This window comes from Bos javanicus, chromosome 14, assembly GCF_032452875.1.
Source record: "Bos javanicus breed banteng chromosome 14, ARS-OSU_banteng_1.0, whole genome shotgun sequence".
Classification (NCBI taxonomy): Eukaryota; Metazoa; Chordata; class Mammalia; order Artiodactyla; family Bovidae; genus Bos; species Bos javanicus.
In genome coordinates, this window is record NC_083881.1 from 62,809,025 (window position 1) to 62,829,769 (window position 20,745).

The window sequence follows — 20,745 nt, forward strand, 5'->3', positions numbered from 1 at the left end:
CACACCAAATTGTTGGCAGTGTATAAGTGTTAAGATTTGAAATGATGCTGACTTTCCTGTATGTGTTGCTGTGTTGTTTGCTCTTTTACTATGGATGTGCTATTACCGTGATAAGAAAATATGAAATTTTTTGTATGTTAAAAAGAAAAATTTGGCCAGTTTCATAAGCCACAATCATAGGACATAACTTTATGAAACATCATCTTTACTATATAAACACAATGTTGACAGTGATTTGACTTTTTGGCTTTAAATAACTGACCAAGCTTGGTAGCATTTAATGGAATTAGATGAGTTTCTACTTCCCTTACTCATGTCTGTCTTTATAATATTCAGAAGATACCCAAGCACTTTATTTGCAAATACTCTAAAGCATGTGACATTATCTCTTTTGCTCTCTCTCTTTTTGATCCTTTCCTTTAATTCTCTCTACTAATACTTGGGTTGGGTATTAGAACCCCGGTCTTTCTAAAGGCAGGCTCAGCCTCTTGCAAATAGATAAGGCAGCACTCAGTAATCATTTCTCTGTGTGTATGTGTGTGTCTTTTTTTTTCATTATAAATCTCCTGTCTTTCATTTGGCTCTGTGTCAAAGAAGTATCAGTTTTCACTGATACTTCTACTCTGCATCTTCTGCCAGCCCCTCTTTCTACATTTTATTGGGCTGACCACAAGGTTGGAAAGCCCTAAACAATGTTATTGAAGTCACACTTTTTTCTTTCTCCCAAAGGAATAATCACAGATTATAAAATGTGCCTCTGAAGAACAGGTTTAGGAAACTCTCTATATTGTATTCTTTTCTGTCTGCAGCTGAATTCTTGCTGTCAAGATGGGAAAACAGAACAGCAAGCTGCGCCCGGAGGTCATGCAAGACTTGCTGGAAAGCACGGACTTCACGGAGCACGAGATCCAGGAATGGTACAAAGGCTTCTTGAGAGACTGCCCCAGCGGACACTTGTCAATGGAGGAGTTTAAGAAAATTTACGGGAACTTTTTCCCTTACGGGGATGCTTCCAAGTTTGCAGAGCACGTCTTCCGCACCTTCGATGCCAACGGAGATGGGACGATAGACTTTAGAGAATTCATCATAGCCCTGAGCGTAACGTCAAGGGGGAAGCTGGAGCAGAAGCTGAAATGGGCCTTCAGCATGTATGACCTAGATGGAAATGGCTACATCAGCAAGGCAGAGATGCTCGAGATTGTGCAGGTACGTAGCCCCTGCCCTTTACAAAGGGGAGAGTGCGAGTCACAGGAAGCACTGGAAAGCCCACAGTATAGCTTAGTGGAGAGATTGCAAGCTGGTGGCCTGCCTGCTTGCAATTTCGGCTAGCCAGGGTCTTTGAAAATATGGAACCCATATATGAAACAGGGAGATTACACATAGCAATGCAGACTGGTTAGCATCTCTTGGGAACTCAGGAGCTCTGCTAACACTAGACCCACATTCTTGCCTGGAATAGGTCACCAGGGGCTTTGCGGTGACTCTCCCCTACCGAGGGACACAGACTCCTCAGGTGGTCATGATCACTGGGGCCACTCCATCCACTCATTGCAATGACCTGCTTGGATCCAGAGCCTAGAGTAATGTTTATGACCAAACTCTGACCTGGGTTCAAATCCTACCTCTTTCAGTCACTATGTCTGTGACTTTAACCAAGTTAGTTCACCTAAGTAAGCCTCAGTGTCCTTATCTGTAAAATGGAACCACAAAAGTACCCACTGCTGTGGGATTATTTTTAGATCGATTCTCCTTGTTCAGTGGTTAGCACAGTGCCAGTTATATACATATATATAACTAATTATCAGCAGCAGCATTAATTTCCAACTTTATTCGACTTTTTTTTTCTTGGTCACAAGGTACAGTTTGGGGGATCTTAGTTCCCTGACCAGGGATCAAACCTGAGCCCCTGCAGTGAAACTGCCAAGTCCTAACCTCTGGACTATCAGGGAATTCCCTAGACTCTTGAATAAAAGTAGAGATCTCTAGTCTAGTTTCTGTCTCATTAGAGATATGAACAGTGCAGAATCAAGGCCTCCATCACTTTACTAGGAAGTTCTCCATTTTATTTCCCCAAACCACTCACGCAGAGTGAATTTCCTAAAAGAACAGGAAAGGGGGCCCTAGTGTTGGCCACATTTTCCTGTGGGATTCCAGCAAGCTTTGCAGAGGAGGGAAGGCTGAAGGAGCTACAGTCATGGCAACGACAGCTTCGTCAGCAGAGGATGGGGCCCGGAGACCAACCTCAGGAGCCTGAAACACAGCGTGGGGGAGGGTCAGAAGAGCCTCGGCTGCAGTAAAACCACCTACGCGGGCGAGCAGCCCCAGGGAGAACGCACCGTCCTGGCAGGTGCATGGGACACGAGAAGGAAGTATCTGGCAGCAAATAGCAGGTGCGAGAAAGTGGTCATCTGGCTTCCTGGAGGGCTCATCTCGGAGGCTTCATCCCAGGACAGGCTGGGTTCAGAGATAGAGCTGCAGCCCCCGGGAGACCTAGTGGGTGCTGGAACGGTGGCAGAGGGTGTAATACAAAGAGACAGGAGACAGAAAGAACTAAGCTACGTTACGGTAAGGAGGGGATGAGGCTGGAGGTGTGTGACACCTGCTTTTAAGGATCCATGGAAAACAGGGTAACAGGAACTGAGGACGGAGCCTGGGTGAGAGCAACATGACTCGCCTGCTGTTGAGCCTGTGGCTGAGGCCCGGGGTCTGCTCCTGGGAGTGGGACTGAGACCCCCGGGCAGTCAGAGTGACAGCTGCACACGTCGCAGGAAATCAGACGAGCTCTCCCAGATCCTCCAGCCCCCTCTCCTTTCTGCCTGGGCCACCAGTGGCTTTCCCTCGCCCCCAAACAGTAACTGTCTGGACAAGTTGTGTTGAATGAATCCCCCACAGACAGAATCTTAAAACAAAAAATAAAGGATTTCTCTCTTTCCCCAAGGATAAATATATGAAAAATATAATGTCTACTATAAAAATATAGGGCTTCCCTGGTGGTAGAGTCTGCCTGCAGTGCAGGAGATCTGCGTTTGATCCCTGGCTTGGGAAGATCCCCTGGAAAGGGGAATGGCTACCCACTCCAGTATTCTTGCCTGGAGAATTCCATGCGCAGAGAAGCCTGCTGGCTATATACAGTCCATGGGGTCACAAAGAGTCGGACATGACTGAGCAACCAACACACACACACGCACATAAAAATATAGGGAATATAGAAGAAAAAAAAAGAAAAAGAAAAATTCTCCACAATCCCACTTCACCTACAAAGGGAATCATTGCTAATAATTTTCTAATATATCTTCCTGGTCCTATTTCCATATATTTAAAAATATCTAATTGATTTATAGTGCATGTGAAATTCTGTACCTTGCCATTTTTCACTTAACATAATTAAAACATAAGCATTTCTCATACTACTGAAACTTTCAATACAAACATTTTAATGGCTGCAGTCATACACATAGCATAATGTACCTAATTTTCCCTTATTGGATATTTAAGTTGTATCCAGTCTTTGTTATATATAACACTATAGCTTTAAAAATGAAATAACAAATACGTGATTCTTATGCATGAAGCTTTTTCTATATTTAGGATTATTTCCTAAGAATGGATTCCCAGAAGTGCAATTACTGGGCCAAAGGGAATGAGCATTTCTTTCTAAGACTCTTGAGACAGTCTGCCAAATTGTTTTTCCAAATGTACCTCTGAAGTGAGTGAAGGGTGCCCTCTATCTTTGCACCTCTCCAATTGTTCTGAACCTTTGCTACTTAAACAAAACTTCAAATTTAAAACGTGGTTTTTAATTTTAATTTGGGCTTCCCAGTTGACTCAGTGTTAAAGAAGTTGAGTGCCAGTACAGGAGAAGCAGGTTCGATCCCTGGGTCTAGAAGATCCCCTGGTGAAGGAAATGGCTATCCATTGCAATATTCTTGCCCGGAAAATTCCATGAACAGAGGAGCCCCATGGACTGCTGTCCATGGAGTCACAGAGTCAGACACGACTGATTGAGTGTGCAATTTTAATTAGCTTTCTTTTGTCTCTCCTTTTTACCTGGGAATGTGGTGCTCTGCCCTCGTTCCCTGCCTCCCTGCAGTGAATGGGATGGGTACCTTCTTTTTGGAGAGAATTGCTTCCTGATTGAGATCTAAGAAAAAAAAATTTTTCCCCATCAACCATTATGTTTTCACCTGTTTAACACTTTTTGCACAGTTCTCCTGGCTGCAATGGTGTGGTGGCCAGTACTGAAGATGTAGATCCCCAGCCAGGGAGGACGGTCCCCATTACGTGGGTTTATAGGAATCAAGAATTATTCACAAACTCCTTTCACACCTGTGGTAAAACACCTAATAAGTAGCTAGCACCAGGAAAAAATATGAGGAAAACAGACAGTCTCCCTGTGGTATTGAATCCATTTTGCAAGGGAGAGTGGAACGTTGCAGGGAAGGTGCAAAAGGTGTGGGTAGACGCTTGCTGAGCCCTTGCTGACTCTGTGTTCAGAAAGTGATCACAAAAGTGAAGGGGCATTCCCCCTAACAAGGTACTTTCTCTACTATAAAGCAGCTCTGTCCACTCACAGGCCCACAGTCAGTTTGCAGGTCATAATAGGAAGGACACAGATTCCTTAATAAAGCTTTCATACTCAGGGTTCTTAAGCAGCCTGCAAATGGAAGGTTCAAATTTTCTGAATTGTTTTCCATAGTAACACACCCTGATGATTAATATTCATGACCATGGAGAGGAAACCTTGCAGCACCCTGAGGCACCTTCCAAATTGTCAGTGAGATTAAATTAAATTTAGAACCATTTTCCTATTAAGGGCTATTTTATCCCATTCTGCTGCATTGCAAACTGATAATTCATGTATTCTATCTTATTCTTATGCTAATCCCCCGGTTTTCATTGTTTCTGGATGAACTGGAATTTGCTGTAGGATATTACTAAACTCCCCACTCTCCTTTCCTTTCTCCACCCCCTCTTCTGTGAAAGTCTACACTCCAGGCCTTGTCACTGTCCCAAGAAGCCCTGTGGGGATTCTCATTATTTGGTTCTAGCTGGTCCGCACCATTTAGGACAATGCATGTTTGCAGACCCTGCAGTTGCTTAGGTATCCTTTCAGTTCAGTCTCTCAGTTCATGTTCAACTCTTTGCGACCCCATGGACTGCAGCACGCCAGGCTTCCCTGTCCATCACCAACTCCCGGAGCTTACTTAAACTCATGTCCATCGCATCAATGATGCCATCCAACCATCTCGTCTTCTGTCGTCCCCTTCTCCTTCCACCTTCAGTCTTTCCCAGCATCAGGGTCTTTTCTAATGAGTCAGCTCTTCACATCAGGTGGCCGAAGTATTGGAGTTTCAGCTTCAGCATCAGTCCTTCCAATGAACATTCAGGACTGGTTTCCTTTAGGATCTCCTTGCAGTCCAAGGGACTCTCAAGAGTCTTCTCCAACACCACAGTTCAAAAGCATCAATTCTTCAGTGCTCAGCTTTCTTTATAGTCCAACTCTCACATCCATACATGACCACTGGAAAAACCATAGCTTTGACTAGACAGACCTTTGTTGGTAAAGTAATGTCTCTGCTTTTTACTATGCTGTCTAGGTTGGTCATAGCTTTTCTTCCAAGGAGCAAGCATCTTTTAATTTCATGGCTCCGGTCACCATCTGCAGTGATTTTGGAGCCCCCCAAAATAAAGTCTGTCAATGTTTCCATTGTTTCCCCATCTATTTTCTATGAAATGATGGGACCAGATGCCATGATCTTTGTTTTCATCAAGAGGCTCTTTAGTTCTTCTTTGCTTTCTGCCATAAGGATGGTGTCATCTGTGTATCTGAGGTTATTGATATTTATCCTGGCAATCTTGATTCCAGCTTGTGCTTCATCCAGCCCAGTGTTTCTCATGATGTACTCTGCATAAGTTAAATAAGCAGGGTGACAATATACAGCCTTGACATACTCCTTTCCCTATTTGGAACCAGTCTGTTGTTCCATGTCCAGTTCTAACTGTTTCTTCTTGACCTGCATACAGATTTCTCAGTAGGCAGGTCAGGTGGTCTGGTATTCCCAACTCTTTCAGAATTTTCCACAGTTTGTTGTGATCCACACAGTCAAAGGCTTTGGCATAGTCAATAAAGCAAAAGTGGATGTTTTTCTGGAATTCTCTTGCTTTTTCGATGATCCAGCAGATGTTGGCAATTTGATCTCTGGTTCCTCTGCCTTTTCTAAATCCAGCTTGAACATCTGGAAGTTCACATTTCACATATTGTAGGTATCCTTTAGGGGTCTGGGAAAATACCTATTTGAAAATGATGAGATGGAGGCAAGCTGTGGGCTAGCAGAATCATACAGAAATTAAGGCTGTATTTGTTCAAGTAAGTGAAACTGCAGCTCAGCTACAAGTGTCAGTCCATAAATTCCTGGCTGAACTTTTGTCCCTCCAAGACTCAGAAATTCAAGCCATTTAAGGGAAGCCCCAGTGGCTCAGTGGTAAAGAATCCGCCTGTCAATGCAGGAGACATGGGTTCCACCCCTGGGTCAGAAAGATCCCCTGGAGAAGGAAATGGCAACCTACTCCAGTATTCTTGCCTGGGAAATCCCATGGACAAAGGAACCTGGTGTGCTGCAGTCCATGGGGGCTCAAAGAGTTGGACATGACTTAGCAGCTAAATAGCAGCAATGTAAAATGCAAATTCATGATGTTCACCTTCAAATACTAATAATTGGTCAGGGTGAAGATTGGGGTCCAAACAAGTTTATAATAGGCTTGTCAATGAATGAGGGTAGTTGTTTTTCAGTCACCAAGTCATGTTCAGTTCTCTGAGACCCTATGGACTGCAGCACACCAGGCTTCCCTGTCCCTCACTATCTCCTGGAGTTTGCCCAAGTTCATGTCCATTGAATCGGTGATGCCATCCAACCATCTCATCCTCTGCTGCACTTTCTCCTTCTGCCTTCAGTCTTTCCCACCATCGGGGTCTTTTCCAATGACCTGTTCTTTTACATCAGGTAACCAAAGTATTGGAGCTTCAGCATCAGTCCTTCCAGTGATCATTCAGGGTAAATTTCCTTTAAGATTGACTGGTTTGATTTCCTTGCTGTCCAAGGGAATGGAGATTGGGACCCCATAAATTTTCTAGTTTTTCTTCCCTAATGTTGTTCTCCATGGTTTAACTTTGGTATCCACTGAGAATTGTTGGTGCTAACAGATTGGAATCCCCTAGTTTCTCCTGGCATTGGTAGGAAGGATTTTGTGGTGGACTTTGTAACACTGAAATACACCATGTTAGTCTCCTCTTTTTGCTATAATGAAGGGCCATATATGTAGTGGCTTATAACAGCACAGAGTTATTATCTTATGGTTCTGGAGGTCAGAGATCTGAAATCAGTTTCACTGGGCTAAACTCAAGGGGTAGGACAACTTGCATTCTGTCTGGAGGTTTTGGGAGAAAGTCTGTTCCCTTGCCTTTCCTATTTTCTGAAACATTCCTTAACTTGAAGCCTTTTATCAGATTAGATCAGATCAGATCAGTCGCTCAGTCATGTCCCACTCTTTGCGACCCCATGAATCGCAGCACGCCAGGCCTCCCTGTCCATCACCAACTCCAGGAGTTCACTCAGACTCACATCCATTGAGTCAGTGATGCCATCCAGCCATCTCATCCTCTGTCGTCCCCTTCTCCTCCTGCCCCCAATCCCTCCCAGAATCAGAGTCTTTTCCAATGATTCAACTCTTCACATGAGGTGGCCAAAGTACTGGAGTTTCAGCTTTAGCATCATTCCTTCCAAAGAAATCCCAGGGCTGATCTCTTTCAGAATGGACTGGTTGGATCTCCTTGCAGTCCAAGGGACTCTCAAGAGTCTTCTCCAACACCACAGTTCAAAAGCATCAATTCTACGGTGCTCAGCCTTCTTCACAGTCCAACTCTCACATCCATACATGACCACAGGAAAAATTAGCCTTGACTAGACAAACCTTTGTTGGCAAAGTAATGTCTCTGCTTTTGAATATGCTATCTAGGTTGGTCATAACTTTCCTTCCAAGGAGTAAGCGTCTTTTAATTTCATGGCTACAGTCACCATCTGTAGTGAATTTGGAGCCCAGAAAAATAAAGTCTGACACTGTTTCCACTGTTTCCCCATCTATTTCCCATGAAGTGGTGGGACCGGATGCCATGATCTTCGTTTTCTGAATGTTGAGCTTTAAGCCAACTTTTTCACTCTCCACTTTCACTTTCATCAAGAGGCTTTTGAGTTCCTCTTCACTTTCTGCCATAAGGGTGGTGTCATCTGCATATCTGAGGTTATTGATATTTCTCCTGGCAATCTTGATTCCAGCTTGTGTTTCTTCCAGTCCAGCATTTCTCATGATGTACTCTGCATAGAAGTTAAATAAACAGGGTGACAATATACAGTCTTGACGAACTCCTTTTCCTATTTGGAACCAGTCTGTTGTTCCATGTCCAGTTCTAACTGTTGCTTCCTGACCTGCATACAAATTTCTCAAGAGGTAGATCAGGTGGTCTGGTATTCCCATCTCTTTCAGAATTTTCCACTGTTTATTGTGATCCACACAGTCAAAGGCTTTGGCATAGTCAATAAAGCAGAAATAGATGTTTTTCTGGCACTCTCTGCTTTTTCTATGATCCAGCAGATGTTGGCAATTTGATCTCTGGTTCCTCTGCCTTTTCTAAAACCAGCTTCTATCTTCAAAGCCTGCAGCAATGGATTGAGTTCTTCTTCTGTTGCCATTCCTCTGGGTATCTCATTCTGCTTCTCCCTTCCACTCATAAAGACCCCTGTGAGTACACTAGAACCACCCAGATAATTCAGAATAATCCCCTCCCCACCCCCAGCTCAAGTTCCTTTTATTCTGGAAGATAACGTATCTACAGGTGTCGGGGATTGGAACAAGCACATCTCTGGGGGGCTGTTATTCAGTCTACTGCATATGTCCAAATGCAGTTATGTTCCTTTTTCCAAAAAAGTAATTTTGTGCTATATCAACATCTGGGCAAAAAAGCAAAAGCCATATAAAGATTTATTTTTAGAATCTTACATAAAGATTTTCATGTCTGTGTGTTTTTTTTAAGTGACAAACTTAGGAACATGATTTAGACCCAATATTTTATTATTCCATCAAAACTATCTCTCATGAGTCTTAAACCAGATCACAGTTCTGAAGTTCCCCCTGTGGCAGCAGATCCTCTCCTCAGGGGGGCGCTGGTGTCAGCTCATCGCTGCAAGAAGGAGAAGCCTTCCGGCCTCACCTATTTCTCTGTCCTTGAGTCCAGCCAGAGGCAGGTCTGAACACCCACACCCAGTCCAGAACAGGCTGTGTTTGAGGAACGGGCCAGGGAGCATGTGAGTTCCATTGCCAGTTAACATGAATGCTCAGATGCTTTCTGGATCTTGAGGGTGAAGGAACTTGAACTTAGGGATTCATTGACAGGATCACAGCCCTCCCTGGGTTCAGGGGAGAATGCAGGAAGAACAGGGAGTGAAACTAACTCTCTTCTGTTCTCAGAAAGTAACTAGGACCCTTGAAGGAACAAATTCAATCCAAATTCAACAAATTCAATCCAAACAAATCCAATAACTACAGGACTGTCATTAGGTAGGAGTACACAAGCTGTGTTGCTTTACTCTTTATCTGAATGAAAATCACAAGCTTAGACAAAAATTGATCACCTGTATCCCAAATAAAGATGAAGGAAGGGAAGAATTGGCATGTGAGAGTCGGCGTCTTGGGCAAGGTGGATCAGTATCATCTTGCCTCTCTCTTTTTTCTTTTTCCATCTCCTTTTCCTTCTTCTCCTCAGATAAGTTATTTAACCTTTCTGTACATTGTTCTCATGATTTGTGAACTGGAACTAATCATAGCACCTGCCTCTAGAGTAATTGTAAAACAGTTATGACAAGTAGAGTACTTTTCTAGATACAACCCAGTGCCTCTCATGGGGTTGTTGTTGCTGTTCAGTCACTCAGTTGTGTCCAACTCTTTGCAACCCCATGGACTGCAGCACACCAGGCTTCCCTGTCACTCACTATCTCCTGGAGTTTGCCTAAGTTCATGTCCATTGAATTGGAGATGCCATCCAACCATCTCATCCTCTGTCGTCCCCTTCTCCTGCCCTCAATCTTTCCCAGCATAGGGTCTTTTCCAATGAGTTAGCTGTTTGCATCAGGTGACCAAAGTATTGGAGCTTCAGCTTCAGCATCAGTCCTTCCAAAGAAATCCCAGGGCTGATCTCCTTCAGAATGGACTGGTTTGATCTCCTTGCTGTCCAGGGACTCTCAATAGTCTTCTCCAGCACCACAGTTCGAAAGCATCAATTCTTCAGTGCTCTGCTTTCTTTATTATCTAGCTCTCACATCCGTAAGTGACTACTGGAAAAACCATGGCCTTGACCATATGGACATTTGTCGGCAAAGTGATATCTTTGGTTTTTAACACACTGTTTGTCAAAGCTTTCCTGCAAGAAACAATCATCTTCTAATTTCATGCAGTCACCATCCGCAGTGATTTTAGAACCCAAGAAAAGGAAATCTGTCACTGCTTCCACCTTTTCCCCTTCTATTTGCCATGAAGTGATGGGACTGGATGCCATGATCTTAGTTTTTAATACTGAGTTTTAAGTCGACTTTTTCACTCTCCTCCTTCACCTTCATCAAGGCTCTTTAGTTCCTCTTCTCCTTCTGCCATTAGAGTGGTATCATCCACATATCTGGATACTTCTCCCAGCAATCTTGATTCCAGCTTATAACTCATCCAACTCAGCATTTCACAAAATGTGCTGTGCATATAACTTAAATAAACAGGGCAACCATAATAATAATATCTTTCATGGGGTATTACTCAGTAAATGCTGGCTACTGCTATTCTATAGAAGTTTCTAGAGCTGGGACAGGATGTTCCCCTGCAAAATAAAGGGAGGTCATTTCCCACTCAAAGGACAAAGTAACAGAGTTTTCCATTAAGTTTTATGTTGTTTACCTCATCATAAAATGTTTGTTCACAAACCCAACATACAAGTTGGGTTTGTATGTTCACAAACCCAACTAAACCTCTGAAGGGTGGAACCCACAGAAGAGATGTGCTTGTATAGATAGCTTTAGGAGTACCCAGGCCGCTTCAGCTGTTGTCTTTCCCACCAAACACCAGCCCAGCTGGGAAGAAACCAAAACTTCTGGGCTGCTCTGATGCTCATGGGATTTAAGTAACAGAAAGAGCTACCTTTCTAGGAGACAGTGTGGTTGGCACCAGGAATTCGCCAAATCTCAGCTGTTGCTCTGAGTTCATGGGTGCACCTCATGCATTCAGACTATTGGGGCACAGATCATCTGGATTTGTTCTCAAGTTCCAACTAGAGGCTTTCCCAGAGGAATATAGAGGCTAACACAATGTTACCCTTAGCAGTTCTTGGGGAACTCACTTTAATGACCGGGTTGGGATAATTTCTAGTTAGCACATTCATTCCTTGGATGGTAATGATTGCTTTACACTACTTGGTGTTCAAATGCGTGTTGTCTTAGAATCAGACTCTCCCTCCTAGTTGTGATTCAAGGTTGATTGGCTCTTTTGATGAAGGCAAGTGAGCTTCATAACACCCTAGTCTACAGCTCCACATCTTTTGAATGAATGGAAACGAAAGGAAGGAAGCGGGCTTATGCTGGCAGTCTAAGAAGAGTGCACTGCTTTGGTTTTTTCACAACATGGGGATTTGGATTTTTTTTTCCTGATACACTCATCAGAGTAAGTTACATGTTTCTATGCAGCAATGAGATGAAGAGGAAGGGAGATTGTGGTGTTGGTCACACAAAGGGTTACTGTCCCCAAACACCAAACAGACTAACAAATTAATCTGACCTAGTCTCAAGAGCACCAACTGTGACCAGTTCAGGCAAACCACATCGTGCATATTTGTGTCACAACAGATCTAAATCAGGGCCAGAAAGATTTGGTTACATTTTTTCTAGAACCACTTCCTGAGTGGTTTTTTTCTCCCAAAGGTCTTTCTAAATTTGTGTCATAGACACCATGTCACTTGTAGTATGTGCCTTGAAGAGCTGAAACACTGTTTTTTTTCTGATTGTGAAAAAAAAAAAAAGGAAGTAGGGGTGGTAGTGAGAGCTTCTAGTCCATCTTGACATGGCCCTTGGGGATTCAGCACCAAACTCTTGCCTAATACTCAATTACAAGTGTGGACCACAGATGTTACACTGAATTCAACTTCAGTTTCTCTCCTGGAGAAAATTCTTTAAAGCATTTGTCCAGGCTAGTGACTTTCTCTAAGAACTAACCTTACTGTTTGTTTATCAGTTATATTTGGCTTATCCCTTTCTTATTAGGGGATTAACCATATCATGACAAGTCACATTATAGTTTAAGAGTTGAAGTTATACATCTGGCAAGACAAATGAATGCCTACTAACCAAAGGCCCCCCTCTGGGTTGTGCCGTCCAGGCCTCCTTTGTGGACTCCTCTTCCTTCTCCTGTTCCCTAAACAAGGATATTCCCAAGCAGAGTTCCAGCCTTAGCCCTCTTTTCCTTCTTTTTTTTTTTCCCTTCTGGGACATCTCATCTTCTCAGTGCTTGTGAGTGCTTCTCAGTGCTCAAGCATTGTGTTAAGTATTTTTCATGCTGTGTTAGTTTCCTGGGGTTCAGTTCAGTTCAGTCGCTCAGTTGTGTATGACTCTTTGTGACCCCATGAATCGCAGCACGCCAGGCCTCCCTGTCCATCATCAACTCCCAGAGTTCACTCAGACTCACGTCCATCAAGTCAGTCCATCTCATCCTCTGTCGTCCCCTTCTCCTCCTGCCCCCAATCCCTCCCAGCATCAGGGTCTTTTCCAACAAGTCAACTCTTCCCATGAGATGGCCAAAGTACTGGAGTTTCAGCTTTAGCATCATTCCTTCCAAAGAAATCCCAGGGCTGATCTCTTTCAGAATGGACTGGTTGGATCTCCTTGCAGTCCAAGGGACTCTCAAGAGTCTTCTCCAACACCACAGTTCAAAAGCATCAATTCTTCGGCGCTCAGCCTTCTTCACAGTCCAACTCTCACATCCATACATGACCATAGGAAAAACCATAGCCTTGACTAGACGAACCTTTGTTGGCAAAGTAATGTCTCTGCTTTTGAATATGCTATCTAGGTTGGTCATAACTTTCCTTCCAAGGAGTAAGCGTCTTTTAATTTCATGGCTGCAGTCACCATCTGCAGTGGTTTTGGAGCCCCCCTAAAAAAAGTCTGCCACTGTTTCCACTGTTTCCCCATCTATTTCCCATGAAGTGATGGAACTGGATGCCATGGTCTTCATTTTCTGAATGTTGAGCTTTAAGCCAACTTTTTCACTCTCCACTTTCACTTTCATCAAGAGGCTTTTGAGTTCCTCTTCACTTTCTGCCATAAGGGTGTTGTCATCTGCATATCTGAGGTTATTGATATTTCTCCCAGCAATCTTGATTCCAGCTTGTGTTTCTTCCAGTCCAGCGTTTCTCATGATGTACTCTGCATATAAGTTAAATAAGCAGGGTGATAATATACAGCCTTGATGTACTCCTTTTCCTATTTGGAACCAGTCTGTTGTTCCATGTCCAGTTCTAACTGTTGCTTCCTGACCTGCATACAGATTTCTCAAGAGGTAGATCAGGTGGTCTGGTATTCCCATCTCTTTCAGAATTTTCCACAGTTTATTGTGATCCACACAGTCAAAGACTTTGGCATAGTCAATAAAGCAGAAATAGATGTTTTTCTGGAACTCTCTTGCTTTTTCCATGATCCAGTGGATGTTGGCAATTTGATCTCTGGTTCCTCTGCCTTTTCTAAAACCAGCCTGAATATCTGGAAGTTCACGGTTCACGTATTGCTGAAGCCTGGCTTGGAGAATTTTGAGCATTACTTTACTAGCATGTGAGATGAGTGCAATTGTGCGGTAGTTTGAGCATTCTTTGGCATTGCCTTTCTTTGGGATTGGAATGAAAACTGATCTTTTCCAGTCCTGTGGCCACTGCTGAGCTTTCCAAATTTGCTGGCATATTGAGTGCAGCACTTTCACAGCATCATCTTTCAGGATTTGAAATAGCTCAACTGGAATTCCATCACCTCCACTCACTTTGTTCGTAGTGATGCTTTCTAAGGCCCACTTGACTTCACATTCCAGGATGTCTGGCTCTAGGTCAGTGATCACACCATCGTGATTATCTGTGTTGTGAAGATCTTTTTTGTACAGTTCTTCTGTGTATTCTTGCCACCTCTTCTTAATATCTTCTGCTTCTGTTAGGTCCATACCATTTCTGTCCTTTATTGAGCCCATCTTTGCATGAAATATTCCCTTGGTATCTCTAATTTTCTTGAAGAGATCTCTAGTTTTTCCCATTCTGTTGTTTTCCTCTATTTCTTTGTATTGATTGCTGAGGAAGGCTTTCTTATCTCTTCTTGCTATTCTTTGGAACTCTGCATTCAGATGCTTATATCTTTCCTTTTCTCCTTTGCTTTTCGCTTCTCTTCTTTTTACAGCTATGTAATAAATTACCATAAACTGGGCAGTTTCAAACAACAAAACATTTATTCTATCATAGTTCCAGAGGCCAGAAGTCCAACATCAAGGTGTGGGCAAGGTTGGTTCCTTCCAGAGACTCCTGGCCGGTGGGGGTATGGGGGATCTGCTCCATGCCTCTTTCCTAGCTTCTGGTGGTGGCTGGCAATCCTTGGTGTTTGGGGGTTGTGCATCTCTCATCATCACATGACATTTTCCCTGTGTATCTGTGTATAAATTTCTTCTTCCTATAAGAATACATCATTGGATTGGGGCCCACCCTAATCCAATAGAATCTCATTTTAACTTGATTACATCTACAAAGACCCTATTTCCAGATAAAGTCACATTTACAGGTTTTGAGTGAACATGAGTTTTTGCAGGACACTGGTCCACCTGATACCTGTGTATTATCTCATTTAATCCTCACGATAACCTTCTTAGCCCCATGTTATGGATGAAGAATCAGTGTACTTTCAGGCCTTCGCCTCTACTCTGTCCAGCTGTTAATGGACATCTCTCTCCAGTAAGACATTGCAGTGGTATCTCACAATCAAACATTCCAGAAACAAGCTCAGTATAACCCCCCAACATGTGAAGTCCTAAAGCACAGCAGCTCCAGAATGTCTTTTTAGGGGAGTAAATGGGATCTTTGGAAGGGGTTGTTTGAAGCAGCCTTTGCAGAGCACTTTATATAAGACTGAAACAAATAGTAATTGCCCAGATCTAAAAGTGAGGGGTACCACCATTGACTTGAAACAAGACAGTGGTGGGAGGAATGGGCAAGAATGATAAATTAAGAAAAATATCAAGGAAGCAGATTTGATAGGTCTAGTTGACCACCTGCCTGTGGAGACAGAGAGGTATTAAAGATGCCTTTGAGTTGATTATAGAACAGTGGATGGTAGGGCTATTTACCAAGAAACAGAGTGGTGGCAGGGGGACTGGGTAGTAATGAGTTTCAAGTATTAATGAAATCTTATGAGAAAACTAACATAAGAACGGAGCTGCTTTGCTGGAAAGAAGGGGTGGGGCCCTTATTCTCCCCTAGTCCTCCCTGTCTGTGACAGGCAGGGAGCACTTTGGTAAACATTATGGATTCACTGACTTTCTTGTATTCTTCTAGCTCTAAACAAGAAAGTGCTGATACATAGATATTGGTACCATTTCAAGAGCATTTACAAGAAAGATCCTCCTGGCCTCTTTCTACCCTCCTTTCCTGCTGTGTGGTGTCCTTCTAAGGAGGGTGCTCTTCTTTACCAATAATCTAGAAACAGCCCTGTGCCACTTAACTTCTTTTGCCCTTGGTGGGTTGTTGTGGGGCTTGGGTGTCCTGTTAGAAAACCCTATGTCCTCTGATGAAAACTCAGCCTGGTTTTCTTCAGAGAGGAGTGAACTTTAGCTCTTGGAATTGTGCCTGCCCTCAGTTAATTCCACAACCTTTATCAGTTCAGACTTGAGTCCTTCCTTTCCAACATTCTCAGAGGTGGTTCATTCAGAGGGAAAAAGAAAAAAAAAAAAATCCTAGGCCCTGCGGAAGCCGGTAAGATCCCCGGCCACAGGTTGTGCTGTCCTGGGTCTGCCTAGGGCCAAGCCAGAACTGGGCCCCTGAGTGTCCCATAGCTTTGTATTTACACACAGACAAGAATAAGGCTCTTCAAGTTTAATTAAAAACAGGATGTCCCTGCTGGGCCTCTCACTGACATTGCTAAAAATAAAGTAGGGAAATAGCCTGGCCTCTTCATGATTTAATCCCATTAAATTGGCGGGGTGGTGGTAAGGGGTGGTGTACAGAAACTGGAGCTAATAAGACACGATTTGTTTCAAAGTGCTGTCTGGGCTTGTGCCTTCTATCTCCCTGCTCTGTGGAGTCCTAGAGCCAATACAGTCAATGCTGACTTGTTGAGACCATGCGAGAACACTAACCCTAACCCCGCTGAGGTTTTGCAGGGATGTCACCCACTCACTCACTCTTAAGACCCTTGGGACTTGTCACCTCGTCTCTTTGCTCCCTGCTCTAGTACACACATGTTCATAGACCTGGTATTCTGAATAATTTATTCATCATTTTCTGTGAGTTGGTGCACATGCAAAAAAAGGGGGAAAAAATCTAGTTTGAATGCAATGAAAGAGCTATTTAGAAATGTGAGGCTCTTAAAGGTGTTCTCTTTTCCTCTTCAGCCCCTTCGTACACTCAGACGTTGTAATTCTTTTTGCTTATGGGTTCTTTTTTGTACTAACGCATCCTCATTTCTTGGCCCCAACCCTACTCCCTTAGACTGACAGCTAAAGACTAAACTATTGAAGACTTTCTGTTGGGTACAAGAACCTTTATTTCAAACACACAGTCATCTGTTGGCTTGGTCCTTCATTCACTTGTTCAACCAGAGTATTAAGAGAATGGTCTCTAGATTATCATATCATTGACTTGCCTTCAGGATCCCAAGAAGGAGAATTTCATGAGCCTCAAGTCTTAGAGACTGAGAGCACCAAGGAGTATTCCAAATCAATGGGTTATCCTTGCTACTATGGGACCTTACTGAGGCCCAAAAAGACCAGGGAAAGGACAATGCAGCCCCAAAGAAGGTTGATTACACAACATCCTTAAGGCTTCTATTAATACTCACTGGAAGGACTGATGGTGAACCTGAAGCTCCCATACTTTGGCCACCTGAAGCGAAGAGCTGACTCACTGGGAAAGACCCTGATACTGGGGAAAATTGAGGGCAGGAGGAAAAGGGGGCGAAAGAGGAGGAAATGGTTGGATGGCATCATTGACTCAACGGACAGGAGTTTGAGCAAACTCTGGGAGATAGTGAAGTATAGGGAAGCCTGGCATGCTGCAGTTCATGGGGTCGCAAAGAGCTGGACACGACTGAGTGACTGAATAACAACAAATAGCTAAAACTAATCTTAATAGTTATGCCCCTCCCTCATTACCTCTGTAACTACTGAAATGTTGTAGAGTTCTTACACCTTTAAATGGGTGTACCTGTGATCTGATGAGATACTGACAAATAGATACTATTTTGTTGTTGTTGTTCTAAGATATCTGGGCTTATGAATTCCCAAAATATTTCAGATTGTGTAAGTCTGAAATCCAGGTGAGGTGTGTGTGTGTGTTCATCAGTTTGTGCCACCAATTCCTCTTTGGGTCAAGAGTTTCAGAAAAGCTTCCATGAGGACAGGGGCTAGACCTCAGGACACAGGTGGTATGGAGAGTGTCCTGCTGTCTACTTTTGTTACTAAATATTCATGTGGACCTGAAAGCTCAGCATCTCTGTTTTCCCATTTGTTAAAAAAAAAGTCTCTATCTCTATGGCCTTTTCTAATTCCCCCAAGGATCCAGGTGTCCCCGCCAGCTTGGCAGGTGGCACTATAACCCCAGCACAGATGGCAGGGTTGTCCCGGGCTGGAGGGGACAGCGGGAGGGGACCAGGAGGAAGACAGAGTGAGGTTTGCCTCTTGCCTGTGGAGCACACTTCAGTGAGCACTTCTTGGGACAGCTGTCTGTGGCCCAGCTCGCTTACCCCCAGGCAGAGCCATGACTCCCAGCTTGCCCTTCCTCCCGGAGTCACTGTGGAGGCAGCTCTTCAGTTCAGCAAGGGCTCTGGGTGGGTTCAAGTCAGACTAGGGGAGCCTGGCCTAAGGGGTCCTTGTGGGGTGGGATCAGCCCAAGAGTCGGCATACTGGCTGAGTCCACTTTTCATTCCTGTTTTAGCAACTGAGATTGTAATATTTATCGCCATCTCTCCAGACTATTTTAGGAACTTGAGGCAGGTTGACCTGAACAAGACTGTAAAGCAGCAAAGCTTAGCCTTTATCTCTTTCTACCATCCTTTTTGTTTCCACATTTCCCCTTTGGAGACTACTTCCCCTCAGCTGCCTTCCTTTTTCTCCTCCCTCTGCATCCCAAGTTCCAGAACTTTCCAGATTTCTACCCCGCCCCCACCCCCAGGAAATTCCACTTTTTCTAAAACTCCTTCCCAGGGCCAAAGTTCCCAAACTGAATCTGAGTAGCAAAACCATGGTCTGGGGATAAAAACAATGACTTTACATTATTCTTCCAAAATACAAATATCTGATAGCAGAGGTCTTCCAGGCCCTGAGCATCTGGGGTTGGGGTGTGGTGTCCACAGGTGGTAGGGGAGATAGTTTCAGTACTGCTCAAAACCTCTTCAGGTTTTCAGGGTCTCAGTCAAAACTCTTTGATCATCAGATTTCAGACATACTCAGTTTATCTCAAGCAGAGATTGTACACTTGTTCAGTTGCTAAGTGAACTCTTATCTGGCTATTCACAACCCCATGAACTGCAGCCCACCAGGCTTCCCTGTCCTTCACTATCTCCTGGAGCTTGCACAAACTCATGTCCATTGAGTCAGTGATGCCATCCAACCATCTCATCCTCTGTCATCCCTTTCTCCTCTTGCCTTCAATCTTTCCCAGCTTCAGGGTCTTTTCCAATGAATCAGCTCTTCTCAACAGGTGGCCAAAGTATTGACTCTTCAGCTTCAGCATTAGATCGTCCATTGAATATTCAGGGTTGGTCTCCTTTAGGATTGACTCTTTTGATCTCCTTGCAGTCCAAGGGACTCTCAAGAGTCTTCTCCAGCACCACAGTTCCAAAGCATCAATTGTTCGGGGCTCAGCCTTCTTTCAGATCCAGCCTTCTTTACTTTCATTATGCACTTATTTCATCCAGCAGTACTCAAGTCACAGATGGTTCCCATCCTGGGGGATAACTGACAGTGTGCTGATAAGGAATGCAAGACGATTGCCACACACAAGTGGAGAGGGCACTGAGATGGATTGGTAATGTCTGGAGGAGGGCAGGCCCTTATAAACAGTGTTTATCATCCTCCAGTGGAGAAGGAAATGGCAACCCACTCCAGTGTTCTTGCCTGGCAAATCCCATGGACAGAGAAGCCTGGTAGGCTACAGTCCATGGGGTCGCACAGAGTCGGACATGACTGAAGCGACTTGGCAGCATCATCCTCCAGGGACCCAGGGAGTAGACCCTGACCTGTCTGTCTGGCCCGAGGAATGTTGTCTACAGCCTGAGAGTGGGAACCCCAAAATTAGCAACAGCATCACACGGGATCCCTGTTAGAAAGGTAGAATCTTATGACTCCCATTTCCCAACCCACTCTACTCAATCAGCTTCTCCTTCTCATAAGATTCCCAGGGGGTTCATATGCACAGTACGATTAGAGACATGGAGTAGAGGGTGCGTCTAGCGGATCTTCTGATCAGCTGTCGTTCCTGAAGGTCCTTACCACTGGACATGCTCTGCTGGTCTGGCTGCTCTCACAGCCACTGCACATCTGATTTCCACAACAAGCGAGAAGCAAGAACAGAGCCTGCTCTCTGTGTGAAGGGAAGGCATTCCCTTCCCCCCTGCATTTGGGAGGTTTAATAATAGGGCCATTGGGTGCAAAACCAAACTGTGTTTCCGTCTCCCCACCATGTTGCTTCTTGTCCCCAGGCGATCTATAAGATGGTTTCCTCCGTAATGAAAATGCCTGAAGATGAGTCGACCCCAGAGAAGAGGACAGAAAAGATCTTCCGCCAGATGGACACCAATCGAGATGGTAGGAGGCCATGGCTATTTTGCTTGGTTTTGCTCAGAGTGGGGACTGCTGGAGGGTCTAGATCACCCAGGCATGGAAATGCCACTCAAGGACAATTTATTGGCCACAGGATCTGGCTCAGGGTCCTTTGTGAAAGTGGCTCTTGTTGCATGCTCCCTGCAATGGGAGGACGGAGGAGGACCTGAGTGGTTCGCAGTAGGCTGGATCCTGCAGGCTAGCTAATCAGAAAGTGGGGAGGGGCTTGGTATCCACTCAGACCCTAGAAGCTTCCCTTCCAGCCTGCCCAGGGGGTTTCCTGCACATGCTCCAAAGTGTAGGGTTTCCCAGAACCAAGAGGGGCCCCTCAGCTTTTGAGGGGTTAGGCCAGCAGATTTCACCCCAAGAGAGCCACCCACAATTCAAACCCAGCAAGGGGGAGCAAAGCAAACTGAAATGAAAGGAAAGATGGATTTCAGACTCAAAAACAGTGGACTTTTAGATGCTGGATTGCCAGATAGAATAAAGAGGTGCAATTAAATTTGATTTTTGGATATATAACAAATGATTTTTTTAGTATAAGTGTGCCCTATGCAATATTTGGAACATACTAAAAAATTATTGTTTATTTGAAATTGAAAGCTA

At 44.2% G+C, this 20,745-nt stretch overlaps 1 protein-coding gene across 6 annotated transcripts in view; it reads left to right on the forward strand.

The window, feature by feature from the left end:
• NCALD (neurocalcin delta) overlaps positions 1-20,745 on the forward strand; it is a 468,302-nt gene that overhangs the window by 442,933 nt on the left and 4,624 nt on the right. For all 6 annotated transcript variants that reach the window (XM_061439258.1, XM_061439257.1, XM_061439262.1 and 3 more), the window contains 2 exons: positions 810-1,206; positions 20,019-20,124. In XM_061439258.1, coding sequence (XP_061295242.1) covers positions 829-1,206; positions 20,019-20,124 — 484 coding nt within the window. In that variant the 5' untranslated portion in view covers positions 810-828. The remainder of the gene's footprint in view (positions 1-809; positions 1,207-20,018; positions 20,125-20,745) is intronic.